The following is an 18,619-nucleotide window of genomic DNA, read 5'->3' as shown; positions in this document are numbered from 1 at the left end:
CGGTCAGTGCGGCACACTTGTGACCAGGTGTGTTTTGAACTTATATATACATATATATATATATATATATATACAGTCACGTGAAAAAGTAAGTACACCCCATGTAAAGTTTTGACTTTTTCAACATATTTCAACATACAGCTATTTGATCTTCATTTCAACAATATTGATAGATAAAGGTGATATAATATAACAAATATCATGAAACATTTACATTTTGTAGTCCATTGTATAATTTAAATAAACATAAATGCAAATTTCGCATGTGGAAAAAGTAAGTACAAAGTAAGTTGATATATGTGGGAAAATTACATTTCATTAATGCTCATTAATTAAATTGCTTCACTTCGCCCCCAGTGGTGTTTATAATAGACGACATGGATTTCTCCTCCCATTTGAGGAAGACCCTCTCATGAGCAGGCCGTTGGTGCTCCTATGTTTGGCAGCGAGTGCCCCAGAAGCATTGACGGAAAGAGAAGGTTCGCCCAGATAGCTCAGATGGCAGAGCACTGGTACGGTTTTCCAGAGGACATGGGTTCGATTCCTGGCCTGTGCATGTAATTTTCCCACATATATCAATTTAAATATATATGCATGCATTTTAAAAAAAGTTACAACTATTAGGCATGAGATTAGCAGAGCTACAGACCCCCTACATCTCCGTAGGATTGTACTGCAGCCAATAGTGGGAGGAGATTTTAATTCTCAGTTTTAAAGACCAGCCCACTACGGAGAGGGAACACCCACAGACACGTGTTTTGGGCGTGAAGGCCTTGTCATTGTGCAGCAGAGACACCTCCTTGTAGTGAACTGGGCAACTCCACAAGACATAAAGTCGAGATCAGACTCCATCACTGCAGTGGATACCAGGATGCAAGTGCCACACCAGCTGCCAAACCTGACTAACGGAAAAGACTTGCCACACATTGACCAGTCTGTGGTACACAAAACAGTTCCTGGAACAACCAGGAACAATTTAAATTGAAACAGGGGCTGATACTGTTGGTCCTCCACTTGTTGAGTAGTCCCCACATGTCTCTCTCCTCTCCATCGATCTAATCACGTCTCATTACACAATTTCCACCACCACTGCCAACACTTGGTTGTGCCAGTACATATACCTTCCAGCTACCAATGCTACTGAGCATGCACTCAGTGCATGCTGCGGTATTCCTTGACCTCTACACACACCAAAATCAACTCTGCTCCTGTCCCAACAACCAAACCCTCACGTTTTCTGGAAGCACATCACAAGTTGACCGCAATATGAAACTCCAACACTGTTGGATCCATCCTCAAAATCTCTTGTCACTTCAATGTCCTCACCTGTACAGAATCCCACAGTGTCCAAGACCACTGCTGTGCCTGTCCTGCAGTCTTCACATATCTCTTCTCTTACTAGCCCAGGAGCATTAGCCAAAAATGAAGGGGAAGCCTAGAAGAAATTAGTAGAAAGCTGATTTTTTTTGCACAGAGCTCCAGAATGTCATGTGGATACCTACAGTACAAAGTCCCACGAGTCCCACCTTGTCGCATTTTCAAAATTCAAGATGTCCACCGGTTAGACGGAAAATGCATAAATTGCGATAACTTCAGCCTAGAACCTCATAAAAGTATACTTTTTATGTCTAAATATATTTTTTCGCATCCTAGGATTTCAATAGAATATCTTTCAGTGACCTCAGATAATGATATGCAGAGATAATCCAAGATGGCCGACAAAATGGCCGCCGCCGTAATGCAAAAAACATTAAAATCACGATAATTTTGTTCTTTTACCACATAGAGGTGTACTTTTTTGTCTGTCTCAGCATACTGGAATTGCAATCAAATATTTCTGAATGACCATTCACAATGAAGTGTAAATAACATCCAAAATGGCGGCCAAAATGGCTGCCTATTGTACCATAAAACATTGCAATTATCATTATTCTGCTTATATACCTCATGAAGTAATACCTAGCTTTTTCTGTCAATATATCTGTTATGTCACCCATGTATTTCAAATGAATGTCCTTGTATGACCCTTGACATTGATGAGTAAATATAATCCAAGATGGCTACTATTATTATTATGAGAGCCATAGCCTATGTGAATGTGTATTCTGCTATTTTTAATGCTTGCCGTTTTCTCTTCTACAGACTTTCGGCGTACCGGCCAAGAGTAAGTGATGGCTGAGCTGTGTGGCATTCCCACGTGTGGTGAGCCGATTACATCTGATCGTGCTTTAGTTCATGAAAAAGGACTTGATGGTCTCATTGGCCAGTATTGATGGCTTGATGGCCAGTATTGAGGGACGATGGTTTCCAACCTGTATTTGAAGGCAAGAGATCAGAATTACCTCTAGCCATCCATGGCAAATGCCGCAAGGAGTACACCCGAGCCAGCAATATAAACTCTTACAAAAGGCAAAGGAAAGATGAGTTGGCCTCCACTAGTGACTCCTCAGCTTCAGTACTGCGTTCAAAAACCCCGACCTTCAGCCTCAAAGAAGACTGCTTGTACTGTGCTCAGAAACTGAGAGACTATAGTGTGGAGTCAAAGATACCCCGCCACCGAAGGGAACGGTCACATGATGCTATGACCAAGGAATCTCTTCAAAGCGTTATCAAGAAAGCTGATGATCGTGGTGATGAGTGGGGTGAGACTGTCAAACTTCGCATTTCAAATGAGTTTGATCTCGTTGCCGCTGAGGTCAAGTATCACCATGACTGTCAGGTCAACTTTTATGCTGGTAAACCACGTCCCAATGAAGATAACGTGGATGGCCAGCAACATGCCGGCCGACCTGTTGATGCCACAAAACACGAGGCTTTCGAAAGGTTGTGCCAGCACATACGTGACAATGATGAATGTCAGTATTCACTCTGTGAACTTGAAACATTAATGAGTGACTACTTAGATGGAGCAGAGGGGTATGACCCAAAGTGGCTGGGGCAAAAACTGGAGGAACATTTTGGGAAGGACATTGTACGTACTCATGAGATTGGAAAGCCTACCATATATACTTTCTTTGATGAGAGCAACCGCATCCTCAGAGAGAATTATGAGAAGGGTACCATGACTAAAGACTCAATCATAGATATGGCAGCGGCACTCATACGGGATGATATAAGGTCAAAGGCAGATGTCAGTTCTGAATATCCAGCAATGAACAAATTGCAGGACAGTGACAAATTAGTGCCCGACTCTTTGAAACGATTATTGAGTGGTATTATCAAGTCCAAATCTGAAAAGGTTGAAGTCTGTGAACGCCGGCGTATGGCAATTGCACACAGTATCATATCTGCTTGCCGACCTCGATCCTTCATATCGCCCATATTGCTAGCAATAGGTGTGTACATTAACCGAAAGTACGAATCTTGTGAACTTGTTGATATACTGAGTAGTTTGTCATTTGCAGATGATTACCGGGAGGTTCAGCATCTATATGGTGCTTTTCTTGCAAATGAGCAGTTGTATGATTTTGCTGGCGAGTTTGTAAATTTCATTTTTGACAATGCTGACATCAATATAAGAACACTCACGGGGCATGGTACGTGGCATGTTCTAGGTGGCATTGCATGTGTTACTCCTACAGGTGAGGAACCGGCCACTACCAGTAGAGAGGGAGTTGACAAAAATGTTGCCCAAACTGGTCAATTTGGACAAGTGCCAATCAAAGTGTACAAAAGGAAAACTGCACCAGGGTTCAAGTCCATCAAAATAGGGCCCAATGAACCTCCCAAACCCAAACCACCCCTCCTCAAATTATCTGAATGCTTGGATAATATCTGGTTAGTAAGCTTCTCTCTGGGTATCCCTGTGTCACAATGTCCGTCATGGAGTGGCTTTATGCAATGTGCTGTGAAGGGAGAAAATCACTAAATGAGTAAGATTCATATTCTGCCATTCATTAACCAGGATCCATCTCAACCTGACACCATCTATTCTGCTTTGTGTTTCGCCCAGAAGCTGTCTGAAAAGTATGGACTGGGTCTTTGTCCTGTCACATTTGACCAACCCCTCTATATCAAGGCAGCTGAAATTGTGAAATCCTCTCACCCAGGTCTGAAGAATATTGTTGTAAGACTTGGGGGTTTTCATCTACTCATGTCATATATGGGAGCAATTGGATATGTAATGGGTGGTAGTGGTTTAGAGGATCTGTGGGAGACCGTGTATGCTCCAAACACTGTGATTCATATGATGACAGGTCATGCATATGCTCGTGCACTCCGCGCTCATCTTTTGTCTTCAGTTGCCATAATGTCAAAATTACTTGACCAACCTGAATGTCTCAGTGGTGTGGATCTGCCCCCATCTTAAGGCTATTCACAAAGCCCTGCTGAATGGGGAATGCCCCACGTCAAGTGTGGAAGATGAGGAATGTGTCAACCACCTCAGTGATATCATGGATGCTCTCATGGTAAAGGCAGAAAAGCAAGGTAGAACCGGTAAACTATGGATTGAATATTTGAAGCAAGTGTCCATGATCAGGCGTTTCATCCGAGCAGAGCGCACTGGGGATTGGGACTTGCATCTGCAGGCAGTCAGTGAAATGATCCCCCTGTTCCATGCTGCTGGTCACCTTGCGTATGCTAAGTCTGCCCGCCTCTACCTTGACCAGATGAAAGACCTTGAAAGTACCATGTCTTCAGTGCAGTTCTATAATTACACAGAAAGAGGGTTCTTCACCATTCAACGGACAGAAAAGTTCTGGAGTGGCAATTTCAGCGACCAGACAATCGAACAAAATTTGATGCGATTGCTGAAAACATCTGGAGGTCTGGCTCATGGTCGTGGAATCACAGACAGCACAATAGCCAAATGGGTTCATGCCATGCCCCGATGTATCCCAATTTGTGATGCGTTGGAAGATTTCACTGGGGTTCATAGTCACACGTCTGACCAGCATGTGGACCTGCGCGCCAGCAGCACAGCTCGTGACAGGAAAGACTACAAGACTTTCTTGCAGTGGCTGGAAGTGCACTCTCCGTTCTCATATGGAGAACATGACTCCCTAGTCAACATAGCAAGTGGGGTGGTTGCCAGCAAAAATGTAAATGCGGATCAAGCGGTTACGGTTGGCACCAAGGCAGCTTCGGCGATGACTGGCAAAACGTATGCCGACGTGAAGTTAAAACGAAACGATCGAGTGACTAGTATCAGTGGTGACAGAAACAAGATCACTGTTCGCGGCGTTGAGGTGGAGGTGAATAGCACATTACTATTCCTAAGGGTCACATGCGTAATCAAGGATAGTGCTGAAATGGAGGGATATCTCCTTCATGAATTTGCCAAACAACCACCCTCCTTGTTCGATAAAGGGCTTATGAGAAAGAATGTGAAGAGTGGCCTGGCAAGTATCCTGAAGTCTAAAGTGAGTGTCCACCTCAGCCTTCCTGATGGAGCACGCTTCATCCTCGATGGGGGTCACCTCCTTCAAAGCTTGCCCTGGCCTGAGAATGCCACATATGATCAGGTCTGTGACCACTACGTTTTGGACGTACTTGAACATTATGGGATGCAGACCATAATCGTGTTTGATGGGTATGGCAGTGACTCATCGACAAAAGTAGCAGAACAGCAGCGACGAGCACAACAGAACACATCAGCTGATATTCTGTTTGAGCTGGAAATGAAAACCACAAGAAAAAAAGCATTTTTGAGTAATGGCAAGAACAAGGATCGACTGATTAAAAAGATGATGGAAAAATTTGCAGCCAAAGGTGTGAATGTCACGCAGAGCACTGCAGATGCAGATTGCCTGATTGTATCAACGGCCATGGACACTGCCAAAGCAGATACAGCACCGGTTGTTGTTGTGGGGACCGATACCGATTTGCTTGTGATGCTGGTAGCACAAACTACCACAGACATGGACCTCCATATGCTCTTTGGATGGAACCCATTGCAAGTGTACTCTATCGGGGCAATTCAGGCAGCCTTCCAGAACATCAAGCAACACCTGATGTTTGTGCATTCAATAACAGGATGTGATACCGTCTCTGCCCTCTACAATCAAGGGAAGAGGAAGGCTCTTGCAGTGTTGGATAATGGTGACAACTGGGATTGCCTGAGTGTTTTCTCTCGATCTAAAAGCACTCAACAATAAATAGCGAGAGTGGGAGAGCTGTTTCTGCTGAAGCTGTATGGAGCAGCTCGATCGAAGTCACTGGACAAACACCGATATCTCATGTACTTCCGATCAATCCATAGAACATCTTTGACGTCATCTGGTTTCAAGCTGGAATCACTCCCACCTACTTCGGCAGCTACCAAATTCCACAGCTACAGAGCATACCATGCTGTTCAGCAGTGGCAGGGGAATGTACTGCTGCCAACTGAGTGGGGGTGGCAGTACAGAGAGGGACTACTTGTTCCAATCGAGACTGATAGTCCTGTCGCCCCTGAGAAAGTGCTGAAAATGATATCTTGTGGATGCAAGGCGGGGTGTGGAAAACGATGCACTTGCTACAAGTCTGGTCTGGAGTGTACCCTCTTGTGTACTGTTTGTAATGGCCATAATTGCAAAAACTCTCGGGACATTGATTTAGAGCAGGGGTGGGGAACCTTTTTCCTGTCAAGGGCCATTTCGATTTTTAGAACATCCTTCGAGGGCCATGCTAAATTATTGAATACATATATCGGACTCACCTAATGCGATGGCTGGAACTGTTTCTCTTTGGCGAGGCGTTTGGTGTCAGGTGGTAGTGATGATGATGCTACTCGCAGCTGGTTTTGCAGGTTTGGGTCAGTCAGTCTTGAGCGGAACCGAGTCTTTGCAAGAGTCAGTTTTGAAAAGAACTGCTCACAGCTGTAGGTCGTCCCAAACAGTGATGCAAACTTCAGTGCATGTCTCCTCAGAATGGGAAAATCCTCAGCACGTACATACAGTTTGTAGAACTCGAGCAAAGGGAGGTTGTTGTATCTTTGAGCTCGTCATTGCTTTGCAGCTCAATGATTTCGTGTTGTAGGTTGTCAGGCACATCAGCTGGTTCCACATTAAACGGCGTGGCAAATATGTTCAGTTCCCTTTGTTTACTTTTCATGTCCTGGAATCTCTCTCCAAATGCCTGGAGGAGTTTTGCACACTCAGCAGCATATTCAGATGTCACAGCAGGCTTTTGTTCTTGCAGAGTGGGAAGGTGGATAGTGTTTCCCCTTTCCAGTTGCACTTGCCACAGCTTTAGTTTAGCTTCAAATGATTTCACATGTGATTGCAGAGAGCTGAGAAGCTGGTTGGGACCTTGGAGCTTGACGTTCAGCTCTGACAGGTACTTGGTAATGTCCTCCATGAAGCCCAAATCACACAGCCACTTGCTATCACTGAGTTCCATGACAGGTTTCCCCTCCTTCATCTCCATGAACTGTTTCACTTCTTCTCTCAGTGAGTAAAACCGTGTGAGCATATTTCCGCGACTCAGCCACCGCACCTCACAGTGGTAAACCAGATCTCCGTACTCTGACTCTAGTTCACTCAGTAGCTCCTTGAACTGGCGGCTGTTCAGCCCTCTGCTTTTGATGACGTTTATGGTGGAAACGACAGTTGTCATCACATTGTTGAGCTTCAGGGACTGTGCACACAGATTCTCTTGGTGTATGATACAGTGGCATACAACTAACTCACTTGGATCGAGACTGAGACGACTCATTTCGTTTTTGAACAATGCAGTCAATCCCTTTTGCGCGCCAACCATGGCTAGGGCTCCATCCGTGGCCAGGCCACTTAACTTGTCAAACTGCAGTTCGAATTTGTTCATAGCCAAAACAACTTGCTCAAACAAATCCTCACCTTTGGTGGTGCCATGCATGGCTTGCAAAGACAGCAACTCCTCCCTCGTATCAAACTCAGCTGTAATCCCCCCGCACAAAAATGGCTAGTTGGGCGGTGTTTGTTATGTCCGTTGTCTCATCACAGGCCAGAGAGAAAAACTGGAAATCTCTTGCGGTGTCCTTCAGTGTTTTCTCAATATCTTGTGCCATGTCAGTAATCCGATCTGAGACAGTTCTTCGAGACAAACTGACACTTTGGAACAATTTTACTTTGTCCGGTGCGAGTAGCTCCGCAGCGGCAACAAGGCACTCCTTCACAAATTCTCCTTCTGAATGTGGCATCAGCTTCTTAGCGATTAGCTCACTCACCACAAAACTAGCATGCGTAGTGTTGTCTCGGTCAGATTGTGGTCTTATGAAGACTGCTTGTTGAGCACCAAAACTCCGCCGAAGAACGTTAACTTTATCCAAGCGCATTTGTCCTTTCAACTCGTCCAGTTTAGCATGTTTCGAGCTGTAATGACGCTCGAGGTTGGCCTTTTTCATCACCGAGAGCGCTTCCCGACAAAATGGGCATACTGGCTTGCCTTTTACTTCCACAAAGAAATAATCGTTTGCCCATTTCTCTTGGAAAGCGCGACATTCCGCATCTACCTTTCTTTTCTTGTTAGTCGCCATGTTTGCATATACTGAATGAAATGATGACATGAGATCACGCGATGACTTGACTGTCCGGAAGGTCGCATATCGCAGTTACGACTGTCCGGAACTCACTTGACTGTCCGGAAGGTCGCATATCGCAGTTACGATTAATCGCAAATTAGTTTTAATTTGATGGCAATTATTCTGTTAGCGCCAACATATTTTGCCAACGTCAAATAAATGAATAAGTTCTCAAATGTGCCGTCCGAGGCAGCGTCTGCTCGCCACGTTCGGCATTCGTTGACTGTTACAACACGTGAAAGCCCGCTCCTCTCTGATTGGTTGAATCGTTTTTGGCCATAACTTGGTTACCCTTTGTCCGATTAATTTTAAACCTTGAAAAGGAGAGATTACTGGAATTATAGATAGATGAATTGCCTCACGGGCCGGATCAAACGGTCTCGCGGGCCGTATACGGCCCGGAGGCCGGAGGTTCCCCACCCCAGATTTAGAGGGTGATAACAGTGTTTAAGTCAGGAATAAGAAAAGTGACATTCAGTTAACACGGTACTGTCCAAAACACTAGAATCAGGTTGGGATGACTGGAATCAAAGAGTTGGTCTGCTTTTGTGTCGTATTGTAATTAAATGTCAAATCCCCATGTGTTGTTTACCTCTTGCAGGCCTTGTGGTCACAATGTGAAACATTTTGCATTAAATAAAATAATAGCAAATTAAACTTATCATGATTTTGATGTTTTTTTGCATTACAGCAGCGGCAATTTTATCAGCCATCTTGGATTATATCTACATATCATTATCTGAGGTCACTGAAATATATTCTATTAAAATCCTAGTGTGCTAAAACATATATTTAGCCACGAAAAGTACACTTTTATGAGGTTCTCGGCTGAAGTTATCCATATTTATGTATTTTCCATCCAACCGGCGGCCATCTTGAATTTTGAAAATGCCACAAGGTGGGACTCGTGGGACTTTATATTGTGGGCATCCACATGGTATTCTGAAGCTCTGTGCAAAAAATCAGCTTTCTACTAATTTCTTCTAGGTCCTAACCTAATGCTCCTGGGCTATACATCCTTCTCAAACATCTTCCTCCTTTCCTTCACACATACCTTTCTCTATGTACAATGCTTCATCCAACCAAAAAAAAATGGACCTTACATTATATCTTTATATAGCTCAAGTCAGTATTTTCTAGATTCCTATCAGGTACCTGAAGGTGGTTGTAGATCTGTGGCACTGACAACAGTCAAGATCAGGTCACTCTTGCTCATGTTGGGAAATACTCTAAGAGGATAAAAGTAACAAATACATCAACTAAGCAAACATGCTGATGAATGAAAATTATTACAAATGACCTTTTACATAACTGTCAAAAATCTAATCAAAAAATGATGCAGCCAATCTTTAATATTAAGCACAAGCGGAGCCTACCTGTCGCTTCGCTGACGGAAGGGAGGGGAAGGGGATGGCGACGGGAGGAGGACAAATTTACCTGTGTGAAGAGAGCTTTACAACTTACTGTGCATTATAACAACCTTACAACTTACTGTATTACTGGACAACTTTCTCCTCAAATCAGCTACAATGGGATGTCAGGCCTAGCCAGACAGTTTGTGAAGGACTAGGGGCTAAACATCATGCTTGGCAGACTTCACAAGAAGATGTGATTCAGTGTGTTTGGTGTTTGTTGAAGAAGAATAAGTAATAGTGTTGGCAGTGGTTGTCGCCAAAATTATGAAGTATTAACATTTCGTTGTGTGGCATGTTTTTACCCCATGTGCACGAAGCAAAAAGCGGGGTTAACTAATTGGTTCACCTGGTTTTCTGATTGTCTGTCTACAGATGTCAGTCTATGATCAAGGAACTACTTAATTTCAATTGAATTTTATATTTTCAATAGTGTAGAACTCTAATCGGAACGCGAACCTGCAGTTACACAGTACTTTAGCTCTGAAATTGACAAAATGTACAGTCTCATCCCGATCGCGCATGCGCTGAGAGGACTGAGATTAAAAAAACTAGTCTGTCTGCATGTCTGCCAATCAAACAAAATTGAAAATCATTCCAAGCAGGCAGTGTACTGTTTTTAGGGACATTATAAAAGACACAAACAACATGCATGAAGAACTAATGTAGCTTATTAGATCGGGTGATATAATAGACACTGGGTAAAATAGCAGTAAAACCCGGAAATAATATATCTATACACCTTTTAATCTTTATTATTACCTCTTGAAATCTTTGTTATTACCTCTTTAAATTTGTATTATAACCTCTTAAAATCTTTACCATTACCTATTTTAATTTTTATTATTACCTCTTTACATTTCCATTATTACCTCTTTAAATCTTTATTATTACGTCTTTAAATTTCCATTATTACCTCTTTAAATCTCCATTATTACCTCTTTAAATCTTTATTATTACGTCTTTAAATTTCCATTATTACCTCTTTAAATCTCCATTATTACCTCTTTAAATCTTTATTATTACCTCTTTAAATCTTTATTATTACCTCTTTAAATCTTTATTATTACCTCTTTAAATCTTTATTATTACGTCTTTAAATTTCCATTATTACCTCTTTAAATCTTTATTATTACCTCTTTAAATTTCCATTATTACCTCTTTAAATCTCCATTATTACCTATTTAAATCTTTATTATTACCTCTTTAAATCTTTATTATTACCTCTTTAAATCTTTATTATTACCTCTTTAAATCATTATTATTACGTCTTTAAATTTCCATTATTACCTCTTTAAATCTTTATTATTACCTCTTTAAATTTCCATTATTACCTCTTTAAATCTCCATTATTACCTATTTAAATCTTTATTATTACCTCTTTAAATCTTTATTATTACCTCTTTAAATCTTTATTATTACCTCTTTAAATCTTTATTATTACCTCTTTAAATTTCCATTATTACCTCTTTAAATCTCCATTATTACCTCTTTAAATCTTTATTATTACCTCTTTAAATCTCCTTTATTACCTCTTTAAATCTCCATTATTACCTCTTTGAATCTTTATTATTACCTCTTTAAATCTTTATTATTACCTCTTTAAATCTTTATTACCTCTTTAAATCATTATTATTACGTCTTTAAATTTCCATTATTACCTCTTTAAATCTCCATTATTACCTCTTTAAATCTTTATTATTACCTCTTTAAATCTCCTTTATTACCTCTTTAAATCTCCATTATTACCTCTTTAAATCTTTATTATTACCTCTTTAAATCTTTATTATTACCTCTTTAAATCTCCATTATTACCTCTTTAAATCCTTATTACCTCTTTAAATCTCCATTATTACCTCTTTAAATCTTTATTATTACCTCTTTAAATCTCCATTATTACCTCTTTAAATCTTTATTATTACCTCTTTAAATCTCCATTATTACCTCTTTAAATCCTTATTACCTCTTTAAATCTCCATTATTACCTCTTTAAATCTTTATTATTACCTCTTTAAATCTTTATTATTACCTCTTTAAATTTCCATTATTACCTCTTTAAATTTCCATTACCTCTTTAAATTTCCATTATTACCTCTTTAAATCTTTATTATTACCTCTTTAAATCTCCATTATTACCTCTTTAAATCTCCATTATTACCTCTTTAAATCTTTATTATTAACGCACAGGTTGTAAACCTGGTGCGTTATAGCGTTTGCCTGGGAATTTCGGGCGCTCAAAAGTGAAGCTAGTTTCTGTCGCTCAGATGTGTAGCCAGTTTCTGTCGCTCAGATGTGTAAACATGACGTCATCAAATCTATATTTATAGGATAGGTTGTAGGAGATATATATGTTATAGGATAGGAATATAGGACCCAAATGACCCAGAGGACCCAAATGACCCAGAGGACCCAAATGACCCAGAGGACCCAAATGACCCAGAGGACCCAAATGACCCAAATGACCCAGAGGACCCAAATGACCCAGAGGACCCAAATGACCCAGAGGACCCAAATGACCCAGAGGACCCAGAGGACCCAAATGACCCAGAGGACCCAAATGACCCAGAGGACCCAAATGACCCAGAGGACCCAAATGACCCAGAGGACCCAGAGGACCCAAATGACCCAAATGACCCAGAGGACCCAAATGACCCAGAGGACCCAAATGACCCAAATGACCCAGAGGACCCAAATGACCCAGAGGACCCAAATGACCCAGAGGACCCAAATGACCCAGAGGACCCAAATGACCCAGAGGACCCAAATGACCCAGAGGACCCAAATGACCCAGAGGACCCAAATGACCCAGAGGACCCAAATGACCCAGAGGACCCAAATGACCCAGAGGACCCAAATGACCCAGAGGACCCAAATGACCCAGAGGACCCAAATGACCCAGAGGACCCAAAGGACCCAAATGACCCAGAGGACCCAAATGACCCAGAGGACCCAAATGACCCAGAGGACCCAAATGACCCAGAGGACCCAAATGACCCAAATGACCCAGAGGACCCAAATGACCCAGAGGACCCAAATGACCCAGAGGACCCAAATGACCCAGAGGACCCAAATGACCCAGAGGACCCAAATGACCCAGAGGACCCAAATGACCCAGAGGACCCAAATGACCCAGAGGACCCAAATGACCCAGAGGACCCAAATGACCCAAATGACCCAGAGGACCCAAATGACCCAGAGGACCCAAATGACCCAGAGGACCCAAATGACCCAGAGGACCCAAATGACCCAGAGGACCCAAATGACCCAGAGGACCCAAATGACCCAGAGGACCCAAATGACCCAGAGGACCCAAATGACCCAGAGGACCCAAATGACCCAGAGGACCCAAATGACCCAGAGGACCCAAATGACCCAGAGGACCCAAATGACCCAGAGGACCCAAATGACCCAAATGACCCAGAGGACCCAAATGACCCAAATGACCCAGAGGACCCAAATGACCCAGAGGACCCAAATGACCCAGAGGACCCAAATGACCCAGAGGACCCAAATGACCCAGAGGACCCAAATGACCCAGAGGACCCAAATGACCCAGAGGACCCAAATGACCCAGAGGACCCAGAGGACCCAAATGACCCAAATGACCCAGAGGACCCAAATGACCCAGAGGACCCAGAGGACCCAGAGGACCCAAATGACCCAGAGGACCCAGAGGACCCAGAGGACCCAAATGACCCAGAGGACCCAGAGGACCCAGAGGACCCAAATGACCCAGAGGACCCAAATGACCCAGAGGACCCAAATGACCCAGAGGACCCAAATGACCCAGAGGACCCAAATGACCCAGAGGACCCAAATGACCCAGAGGACCCAAATGACCCAGAGGACCCAAATGACCCAGAGGACCCAAATGACCCAGAGGACCCAAATGACCCAGAGGACCCAAATGACCCAGAGGACCCAAATGACCCAGAGGACCCAAATGACCCAGAGGACCCAAATGACCCAGAGGACCCAAATGACCCAGAGGACCCAAATGACCCAGAGGACCCAAATGACCCAGAGGACCCAAATGACCCAGAGGACCCAGAGGACCCAAATGACCCAGAGGACCCAGAGGACCCAGAGGACCCAGAGGACCCAGAGGACCCAAATGACCCAAATGACCCAGAGGACCCAAATGACCCAGAGGACCCAAATGACCCAGAGGACCCAAATGACCCAGAGGACCCAAATGACCCAAAGGACCCAAATGACCCAGAGGACCCAAATGACCCAGAGGACCCAAATGACCCAGAGGACCCAAATGACCCAGAGGACCCAAATTCTATGTATGTTTCTATGATGATGTATGTTTTGGTGAAAGTACATAATGTGAATACTAGTAGCAATTTTACAAAAACCATGGCATAATTTCAAATCTTGACCCGAGATGATAATTATGCTACATCATAATTTCCATGTGCCAACCTGGGCGGAATCCAAGTGGATTCACTTGACTTGTTACCTCTTTAAATCTTTATTATTACCTCTTTAAATCTCCATTATTTACTCTATTATAATATATAATTAAATTATATGATCAGTGTGTGAGGTGAAATGGTGTGAAGGGAGAGGACGTCGTGGTGAAGTGAAGGGAGAGGACGTCGTGGTGAGGTGAAGGGAGAGGACGTCATGGTGAGGTGAAGGGAGAGGACGTCGTGGTGAAGTGAAGGGAGAGGAGGTCGTGGTGAAGTGAAGGGAGAGGACCTCGTGGTGAAGTGAAGGGAGAGGACGTCGTGGTGAAGTGAAGGGAGAGGACGTCGTGGTGAAGTGAAGGGAGAGGACGTCGTGGTGAAGTGAAGGGAGAGGACGTCGTGGTGAAGTGAAGGGAGAGGACGTCGTGGTGAAGTGAAGAGAGAGGACGTCGTGGTGAAGTGAAGAGAGAGGACGTCGTGGTGAAGTGAAGGGAGAGGACGTCGTGGTGAGGTGAAGGGAGAGGACGTCGTGGTGAGGTGAAGGGAGAGGATGTCGTGGTGAAGTGAAGGGAGAAGACGACATGGTGAAGTGAAGGGAGAGGACGTCATGGTGAAGTGAAGGGAGAGGACGTCGTGGTGTGGTACTGACCGGGCCGCCATGGTGTGGTGCTGACCGGGCCGCCATGGTGTGGTGCTGACCGTGCCGACGTGGTGTGGTGCTGACTGGGCCGACGTTGTGTGGTGCTGATGGGGCCGACGTGGTGTGGTGCTGACCGGGCTTGTCTATCCGGACGAAGATTGAAGAGCGCGGACAACGTGAAAAAAGCCCGACCGAATCGTACAGCGTACAGCGAATCGTACAGAATCGTACAGCCCGACCGAATATCGTCGCTTCGTGGCTGCTTCCGCCGCCGAAATCCAGCGCGGCTTGGGCGATTTTGCCCCTGTTTGGAGAACACCCAGCGAGGCCTTCATCGGGGCCGAGCGAGCAAGGCTTCCGCCACTGAAATCCAGCGCGGCTTGGGCGATTTTACCCCTGTTTGGAGAACACCCAGCAAGGCCTTCATCGGGGCCGAGCGAGCAAGGGCGTGTCGGGGCCTGGTTTCGCGCCATTGACCGAGTGGTTCGCACCAACCGGAGCTGTTTTCGGATGACGTGCTGATGTCATTGGACTTCGCGCCAGGCTCCGGGCCGACATGGTGTGGTGCTGACCGGGCCGCCATGGTGTGGTGCTGACCGTGCCACCGTGGTGTGGTGCTGACCGGGCCGACGTGGGGTGTAGTGCTGACCGGGCCGACGTGGTGTGGTGCTGACCGGGCCGACGTGGTGTGGTGCTGACCGGACCGACGTGGTGTGGTTCTGACCGGGCCCCCGCAGCCGTGGTGCTGACGCCGCGCCCCCCCCCCCCCCCCCCCAGAATTTCCATGTTTTAAACATTTCCTGGTGTGTACCCTGGTTCAGAATAGGTACACCGTATCCCTGCGTGTCGTAAGAGGCGACTAAGAGGGTTGGCGTCAGGAAGGGCATCCGGCCATGAAAACATTGCCTCAAAAAGAGAACCATGACAAGAACAGATACATTCAAAGTACACCGCCCCCATGCCAAAAAATTAAATATCCTACAGCGCCTCCGGCGCCCGGCAATCCCTCAGTGCAGCTCATAGAGACTGCTTTGGGAGGGAGAGGTGTACAATAATTGATTGATTAATTGTATAATTAAAATCAATAAAAGATTATCACAAAATATTTTCTTATTCAATTCGCTAATGGCATAACAAAACCACTAGTGCTTCATCCGAAGATGTATCTTTTAGAAATTTGCCTCTTTCAAGGCACGGTCTTCAAGAGGCACGGTCTTCAAGCAGCCATCAATCATCTGGACTGGTCTCCCATCTCTACCGCCTCTGACATCAACTCATCCTGGGAATTCTTCCAAAATAAATTGCTCTATCTCATGCACAGATTTATCCCATCTCATCTTCAGTTGTCATACCCTTCCTCCCATCTATGGTACACGGATTCTTGTGGTGAGGCTATTGCCCAGAAACAACTTGCTTTCGTCTCCTGGAAAGCAAATCCAACGGAAGGAAATCTCATTTCCTTTCACAAAGCCCGAAACAAGTGTGTGTCCACCCTCAGGAGAGCCAGGAAACAATATCTCTCCGTTCTCAGGACCGAACTCTCTTATCTGTCTCCCTCTTCCAAATCCTGGTGGCGTCTGGTCAAATCTGTTTCTGGTGTTTGTTCCCCCTCCATCCCCTCCCTCACCTCAAACGGCCACACGGCTGACTCCGCACGTGAAAAAGCTGAATGTCTCAACTCTGTGTTTGCCTCTAAATCTTGTGTCACAAACCCATCCCTCTCTGTACCCAGTCATACCCAGCTGCTCCTGGACTCTGTGTCCTTTCCTCCTGACAAGGCGGAAAAGTTTCTGTTAAACCTCGACTCTGATTCTGCAACTGGACCTGACGGCATCAGCCCACGGGTCCTAAAATCCTGTTCTTCCGCTCTTTCACTCCCTCTCTCTGTTCTCTTCACCCTCTCTTTTGCTCAAGGTCATCTTCCATCTGCTTGGAAATCTGCCAACATCACCGCTTTGCACAAAAAAGGTGCAAAAACAGATTCCAGCAACTACAGACCAATCAGCCTTCTCCCAATTATCAGCAAAGTCATGGAATCCATCATTGCTTCAGATATGAAATCTTTCCTCTTCTCCAATGGCTTTATCTCTGATCATCAATTTGGTTTCAGACCTGATCACTCTACTCTGGACATGCTGCTTCTGCTTTCTCAACAATAGATGGAGGTCCTCAATGGCAAACAGGAAATTAGAGCCGTCTCCCTTGACATATCACGTGCCTTCGATAAGGTCTGGCACCCCGCTCTGCTCACCAAACTCTCCTCTTATGGTATCCATGGAAATCTCTACGCATGGCTGGCGGACTTCCTCTCTAGTCGTAGTCAACGTGTGGCCCTGAATGGGTTTCTCTCATCTCCTCTTCCTGTTCAGGCTGGAGTTCCCCAAGGCAGTGTTCTGGGCCCTGTGCTTTTTCTGGTCTTCATCAATGATCTCTCTGACTCTCTTGAAAATCCTCTCTATCTCTTTGCTGATGACTCTACTCTCTGTCGCTCCATTCTTCATCCCTCAGATCGGCAGTCTGCAGCCTCCTCACTCTCTGCAGACCTGGACAAAATCACAGCCTGGGCAAACAAGTGGAACATGTCTTTCAATCCTGACAAATCTCACACTCTTACGATGTCTCTCCGAAAAGACCAACTGGACAACCCTCCCATCCACTTTCTGAATAATCCTCTCCAAGAAGTTCTGTCACTCAAGCTTTTGGGTCTCACTATCTGCCATGATCTTTCCTGGGAAAACCACATTTCAAATCTGGCCTCCAAAGCCAGTCGCCGACTGGGCATCCTCCGTCGTGCGAAGTCCTTCCTTGGCACACCTGAGCTCCTCACCACATACAAGGCTTTCATCCGCAGCTCAATGAAATAATGATCTCCCCTCTGGGCTGGTGCTCCTGCCTCACACCTAGCTCGTCTTCACGCTGTTGAAACCAAAGCATTCAGAATCATTTTAATTTCCCACGATGAAGGTAACTCCAAGGGCCTCTCACTCACTCACCGCAGGCAGGTTGGTGGTCTTTCCGTCTTCTACCGAATCCTCTCTGGCCTTGCCCCCCCAGCTCTCCCTGGGCTCTGTCCCGCAAATATTCCTACAGGTCGCACAAGATCTGCCTGCAACCCTCTTATGGTTAAACTGCCAAAATCAAGACTCTCTGCTCACCTTCACTCCTTCATTCCTCTTTTCTCCCACCTCTGGAACAAACTCCCTCACTCTCTTCAATCCAACTCCACCCTCCAGGTCTTTAAAACAGCTGTTCACCACCATCTCTTATCTTCCCCCATCCAAAACCTTGATCTTTTCTACCCCCGCTAATTTCACCCCAATTCCACTTTTTTGAAATACCAACTTCTGTCCTGGAAGTCCTTGGTGTCCTTGTGTTTTATACTTCTCCCACCCCCCCTCCCCCCCTCCCGCCCCCCCACCCCCTTCCCACGCCTCCTCCCCCCAAGCCCTCTCCCTCCCACACATCTCCCTGCTCTCAAATGTTGTGTTTGTGTGCTTCCCCTTCTCTCCCCATCTTGTCTTCCGCTCCCTCTTTTTATATATTTTGTTTGTCTGGTTGATTTGTTTGTGAAGTAAATGTTAGCTCTTTCACGAGCCTCGATTCAGTATACAAAAAAAGAAAAGAAAAAAAAAAGTGGAAGGAATGTATGAAGACAAAAGGTCTGAAG

General features: G+C 44.9%; 1 protein-coding gene across 6 annotated transcripts in view; it reads right to left on the bottom strand.

Annotated features, from left to right (window-relative positions):
- LOC137411278 (coiled-coil and C2 domain-containing protein 1A) overlaps positions 1 to 18,619 on the bottom strand; it is an 89,917-nt gene that overhangs the window by 36,147 nt on the left and 35,151 nt on the right. For all 6 annotated transcript variants that reach the window (XR_013621721.1, XR_010981325.2, XM_068096651.2 and 3 more), the window contains one exon: positions 9,638 to 9,711. Coding sequence is in view for 4 of the 6 variants with exons in the window: in XM_068096651.2 (XP_067952752.2) it covers positions 9,638 to 9,711 (74 nt within the window). In the remaining 2 variants the exon portion in view is untranslated. The remainder of the gene's footprint in view (positions 1 to 9,637; positions 9,712 to 18,619) is intronic.

The sequence above is a fragment of the Myxine glutinosa genome, chromosome 1 (genome assembly GCF_964187855.1).
Source record: "Myxine glutinosa chromosome 1, kmMyxGlut1.1, whole genome shotgun sequence".
NCBI classification, from domain to species: Eukaryota; Metazoa; Chordata; class Myxini; order Myxiniformes; family Myxinidae; genus Myxine; species Myxine glutinosa.
The sequence above is the reverse complement of the archived record's forward strand: the minus strand, read 5'-3'. Positions and strand labels throughout refer to the sequence as shown.